At 52.6% G+C, this 6,000-nt stretch overlaps 1 protein-coding gene across 1 annotated transcript; it reads left to right on the top strand.

The window, feature by feature from the left end:
- The first annotated feature begins 3,126 nt into the window (after positions 1–3,126).
- LOC109741900 (uncharacterized) lies at positions 3,127–4,943 on the top strand. Its single transcript, XM_073501160.1, has one exon. The coding sequence runs from the start codon at positions 3,142–3,144 to the stop codon at positions 4,549–4,551; it is 1,410 nt and encodes a 469-aa protein (XP_073357261.1). The 5' UTR covers positions 3,127–3,141; the 3' UTR covers positions 4,552–4,943.
- The last annotated feature ends 1,057 nt before the right edge of the window (positions 4,944–6,000 follow it).

Below are 6,000 nucleotides of genomic sequence, written 5' to 3'. Positions count from 1 at the left end.
CAGTGCAGACGATGGCGTCGATCTCAAGTGGGAGTTCGACGAGGAACGTGGTCGTTACTATGTGTCTTTTCCTGATGATCAGTAGTGGAGCCCAGTTGGGACGATCGGGGATCTAGCATTTGGGGTTGTCTTATTTTCATCTGGATTTTGACCGTAGTCGGTCTATATGTTTGTATTTTGGTTGCTGTATGATGATCTTTATGTATTGTGTGAAGTGGCGATTGTAAGCCAACTCTTTATCCCATTCTTGTTCATTACATGGGATTGTGTGAAGATGACCCTTCTTGCGAAAAAAACCACTATGCGGTTATGCCTCTAAGTCGTGCCTCGACACGTGGGAGATATAGCCGCATCGTGGGCGTTACACCGTCACACGCAGTGACAAATCCCAGTCTCGATCCGTGCCAACCCAACATACACTTTCGGAGATACCCGTAGTGTACCTTTATAGTCACCCAGTTACGTTGTGACGTTTGGCACACCCAAAGTACTCCTACGGTATCCGGGAGTTGCACGATCTCATGGTCTAAGGAGAAGATACTTGACATTGGAAAAGCTCTAGCAGACGAACTACACGATCTTTGAGCTATGCTTAGGATTGGGTCTTGTCCATCACATCATTCTCCTAATGATGTGATCCCGTTATCAATGACATCCAATGTCCATAGTCAGGAAACCATGACTATCTGTTGATCAACGAGCTAGTCAACTAGAGGCTTACTAGGGACACGTTGTGGTCTATGTATTCACACATGCATTACGATTTCCGGATAACACAATTATAGCATGAACAATAGATAATTACCATGAACAAAGAAATATAATAATAACCATTTATTATTGCCTCTAGGGCATATTTCCAACACATAGTAAGACAAATGGACAATAGTAGGACAAATATAGCAGTGCTATGATCTAATCATAGCAGTTTGAACTGCCACTGATCAATTCCGATTTAACAAATTGCTACTCCGTTTTAGTTTTCTTTGAAATTCCAAAACAAGCCAAATAACTTGAAATTTTATATGTGGCGGAAAGGGGCTAGTCGAAGTCAAGATGTAATTTCAAGATACTTTTTGTGTATATTTCTATTTCTAAAAATATGTATCCATTTTGATTTAAGTTTAGGGTTTGAATTATGAGTGTGTTGTGGCCTTGTGGGGTAATTCCATAATTCATAGAATATTTATTGTAGATTCCTAATATTAGTGGCATGCTAAATATAAGTACTCAAGATAACTCATCATGTGAATTCCCTCAATTTAAATAGATCAAGATCTATGAATTTTCTTAGAAGTGGCTTTTAATTAGGATTTTGCATTTCAGGAAAAAATTGACGGTTGAATTATCCTAATTTCAAATTAACATGAATATTTGAATTAAACATGATGCTTATGATACATACTTAATTCCTAATGGCTACCATTAATTCGGGATTGTTACATGTTCCATGTTCGTTCACCCCTCAACTTGGCTCATCGTCGTTATCTAATCCAATAGATCGACACGAGCTTAGGTCACCGTTGTTCTTCATCTTCTTGACGATTCTTAAGATTTTCATAGAGGTTTGACCACTTCGGTTTTTCATTCAATTGCACCCAACGATGGAACATACTGAATGATTTCTTTTCTCAACTTGATGGTACAAAGCGATGGCGAACCCATCTAGCAAGCGAAAATCACACGTCAACATAATGCAAGAAACGAAGCAAGCAAGAAAGAGGACGGCCAATGTCAAGCAAACAAAACTTACATGGCTACGGACTCCAATACAACTTTGGTGCCCATTCAACACTTGTGCATAGAAATCACAAGATTTGTTCACACACTCTTGGATGGCGTCCGATCTATGTTGCACAAAGCCCTCACTACAGGTGTTAAGGATTGAGTGCGACTCCATGTAGTGCTTGTGTTTGTGGTACCATGCATGGATTTTTTTCCTAAATACTGCGAGCCCCTTTGTTCGGTTCCACAAATAAGCTTCATGCTTGTGGCCAACCAAGCTTTACACAACAGTTTATCTTCAAGGGTTGAGTAATGCGTTTCCTCTTGCCTTCACCTTTATTTTAGCGTTTGATCATTGCCTCAGACGAATTTTGATCACCCATCTCATAATTTGAAGGAGCTCATCATGAACAGTTGCTGGGAATGTTCGGCGCAGGAGATCCCGATGTTGTCTGCGACCGTCGGAGTTGCGACGACTCGTGCGCCGTGTCAGAGGACGTGTTCGCTCCTGCGTGAAGCCATCCAAGGTGTGTGGCCATTGCGATCCTCGAACGATGTAGGGCGCGGGCATGGCCGCTACCTAGACAAACTCCATGTCGTCGGCGTCCTTCTCCACAACTACATTCTTTGCCTTCCGCTGGGCGCGTTGTCGGACACACCACTCCATGCGGCCAATGTTCTCCGCTTTGTCCCCAATGGTGGAGACCCCCACAGTCTCCGCTGAGCAACTCTCCATGATGCGGGCGGGCGGTGGAGGTGGTGTCGATGGCTAATGGGGCAGGAGGTCGATGACGCGGACGTGGAGCAAAGGGGGAGCGAACGCGGGTAAGAGAGTACGGACGCGGGAGAGAGAACGACCGGTCAGATCGATTTGAAGAGTTTTGAGATGGATCGAGACGGTCGGAGATAGCGTGACAGATAAGTTCAAGCGGCTCCAGATCCGTCTCACATATGAGCTGAGTTTAAGGGGTCCGTTCTGTTAGAGATGCTCTAAGCACTTGGGTGAGCAGATCTGCCTTGTCGCGGCGTGCTCAAAACGCAACGTTACGTGCATTATTATCACTGCCGCTTGCTCTATGCAGAGGCAGCGTGCCTGTCTTGGCGTTTGCTTGTCTGTTAACGCAACACGCGGCTCCAAAGGCAGACAAAAACAACACCGATTTCCCTTTATCAGATTCAGACACAAAGATTGAGAGAGGTGTACTGTACCAGCACTATACTACTACCATTAGTCGAGTAGCGCCACCAACCTACTGTCAAAAAATATTAACCGCGGATCAACTCCCCGACTCCACCTGCAGGGCACGAGGGGGAGGCCCCACGCGTCGGCCCCTCAAATTGCTGCTTCGGCGAGCTGGGCCCGGCCTGTCAGGAAAATTACCGTGCCAGGTTATATATACGCGCGCCTTTACCCGGATGTCCCTGTCTCGGCATTTCCCTTCCCACCAGCTCCGCTCCGCTCCACACCCGCAGCCGCAACAGCCAAGTACAGTGACCAGTGTACTGCTCGCTCCTCCTGGCCCTGCCGACCTTGGATGCGCCATGGCATCCGCCGTCGCCAGCAGCATGCCCGCCGCGGCCCCCGCAGCCGTGTCCTACGGCTGGCTCGGCCCGCGCCTCTCCTTCAGCCGCGACGCACCTGCAGCCGTGGCGGCGGATCGCGGCCAGGCCTTGTCGCTGGAGAGCAGCTGCAAGGCGGACCAGCCCGCCGCGGCGGCCGCGTCCAAGGAGTTCATCGACTTCGAGTTCAGCTTCGGCGGCTCGGCGACCATGCTCCCCGCCGACGAGCTGTTCGCAGACGGGAAGCTGCTGCCCCTCCGGCCGCAGCCTGCCGCGGCGGCGCCGGAGGCTGAGCGGGAGCGGGAGAGTGCGCCGGCGGAGATCCCGGCGACGCCTGAGTTCGTGAAAACCCACCGGCCTTCGGTGGCCGAGGCGTTCGACCCCTACGTGTTCTCCCCCAAGGCGCCGACGTGCTCCAGCCGCTGGCGGGAGCTCCTCAGGCTCAGGAAGGTCCAGACCCCGCAGAAGCCGTCTGCGTCGCCCTCGCCTCCGCAATCTCCTTCGCCGGTGCCGGCAACTCCGTCAAGGGCGTCCAACTCGTCCGCGGCCAGGTCCCTTAAGCTACTCCTTCTCCAGCGGAACGGCGGCCGCGCGTCCGGTGCCGCCGCGTCGGACCTCTCGGTGTCGCCGCTCCTCCGCGACAGCTCGGACTCGGAGGCGTCCCTCTCCCTCGCCTCCTCCCGCTTCTCCATGTCGTCGTCGTCCTCCTCCTCCGCCCACGACCACGAGGACTTCCCCCGCCACTCCCTCGACTCGGTCGACCTCACCCCGAAGCCCCGAATCCGCCTCGTCCGCTCCCAACCCCAGCGCCATTGCCACCCGCCCGCCTCCGCCCAACCCCAGCGCAATTGCCACCCGCCTGCCTCAGCCCCGCCGCGCGCCGTCCACAGCCCCGCCCGTCGCCGTCCCGCCACCCCGCCGCCGCCGTCCGTGGCCTCGGTGGACTCCCCGCGCATGAACTCCTCCGGCAAGATCGTGTTCCAGGGGCTCGAACGCAGCTCCAGCTCGCCGGCCGGCAGCGTCCACTCCAGCCTCCGGTCCCGCTCGCGCGTGATGGACCGGTCATACTCCACGCCGGTGGTGCTCAACGTGCCCGTCTGCTCGCGGCCGTCGTTCGGGTTCTTCAAGGACAAGAAGGAGACGGCGGCGAAGGACGCAGCCGCGCGGCTGCGGTCGTCGCTCGGCCGGAAGGCGGCCCATCCCGCCGGCGCCACCGGCGGAAGCAGCGTGAGTGGCAGAGATCTTGGCACCAGCAAATGCAATTGACCTTGTTTTGACTGAGCTAGCTAGGTTTAGCGGTAGAGCAAGTAGCCTCCATTAGGTAATACTGTACTACTAGGCAGCATTTCCTTTGCCAAGAAAAGGGAACAGAACAAGATTGAGAGAGATAGCTAGTTTGGATTTGGAGTGAACAAGAGATCCCAAGATGGAAGGGAAAACTGCGAGCTCTGATTTTTTGTGGTTGTCTTTAGGAGAAGCTGGCTAAGCTAGAGCCCCATGTTCATGCATTTTGCTCCTCCCCATGTAAATTTTGTCTAATGTGTTTCACCATCCTTTTTCCTCTAAGCTTCGTGGTCTGTTTCTCCAAGCACATTCGATCGCGCGTCTGTTCTGAATTCTTCAGGAAGAGGAGAAAATTTATGAAAGAGATTTCTCAACTGTTGTCGTGGCGTTATTGTTGTCTGTTGTTGCAGTGCCAAATCAATGTTCACTGTGATTAATTACCCTATTGTTAGTATCTTAATCACATATTGTAAAAAGTTGGGAGGAGAAGGGTGAGGGTTTAATCACGGTGCCATGTGGACCTGGTGAAAAGGATGGGATAAACAACCTAGCATGCACAATGATACCTTTTGGGCGAAAACTTTTCATGGCTGGTGAGTGACTTGATGGAGATGCCGGCCGTTTAAACCGGAGGCAGGCAGGCAGGCAGGAGAGGCGAGGTGAGATGCTCTACCTAGGCTAGGCGAGGATGGGAGACCGGGCCGGAGCGGCTCTCCTCCCTCTCCTCTCCTCCGTGCGAGCCGGCGATCGGGCACTGTGAGCCCAGCAGCATGTGCGCGGCTCTAAGTTTCTGTGTACAAAATTATACTACTACTACTGCTCGTAGCAGGCAAAAGGGGCAGCGGAGAAAGCAATTGAAAACACATGTAGCTGCAGGCCGGCCACTGTTTCTGAAACAGCGAGGGCTTAAACAAAGCGGGGCTCTCGCTCGGCGCCGTAGGAGCTGGCAAAGCTGCGTCGCGCCCATGTGCCCGCTGCCTGCCCCGCTGCTGATTTACTGATTTTACCTTCGCCTTTCTTCACTCGATGCTACGCCATGATCTCCCCTTTACTCTTCTCTCTCACCAGCTCCGGCGACCGCCCAGTCTCTCTCTCCGTCCAGCGTCCCAGCGGCTGCTGCTTTGAGCGTGTGTTCTTGGACTCGTGCCAGCCTTGCCAAAAGGATCTTTTCTCAAGGCACACACGCTCCTAGCTAGGGCTAGCTTTTTTTTGTTCAAAGATCCTCTTCTGTGGTGTTGCGACTGTGCTGCTCTACGACAGTACTAGTAGGATTTGCCGCAAGCCCAGCACTGTTCCCCAGCTTTGCAGCAATACAGTAGTGCCCCAGTTTTCACTCGAGGCTGGTGGTGGCAGCATGCGGGGTGGCATCGCAGGCAAGATTCCTGGGCCTTTCTGCCTCGTGGAGCGGCGGGAAGATTTTCAGATTTGACC

The sequence above is a fragment of the Aegilops tauschii genome, chromosome 6 (assembly GCF_002575655.3).
Source record: "Aegilops tauschii subsp. strangulata cultivar AL8/78 chromosome 6, Aet v6.0, whole genome shotgun sequence".
NCBI classification, from domain to species: Eukaryota; Viridiplantae; Streptophyta; class Magnoliopsida; order Poales; family Poaceae; genus Aegilops; species Aegilops tauschii.
The sequence above is the reverse complement of the archived record's forward strand: the minus strand, read 5'-3'. Positions and strand labels throughout refer to the sequence as shown.

Coding starts and splice junctions, on each gene's coding strand:
- LOC109741900 (XM_073501160.1), top strand. CDS start 3,142: ATGTCCCTGTCTCGGCATTTCCCTTCCCACCAGCTCCGCTCCGCTCCA.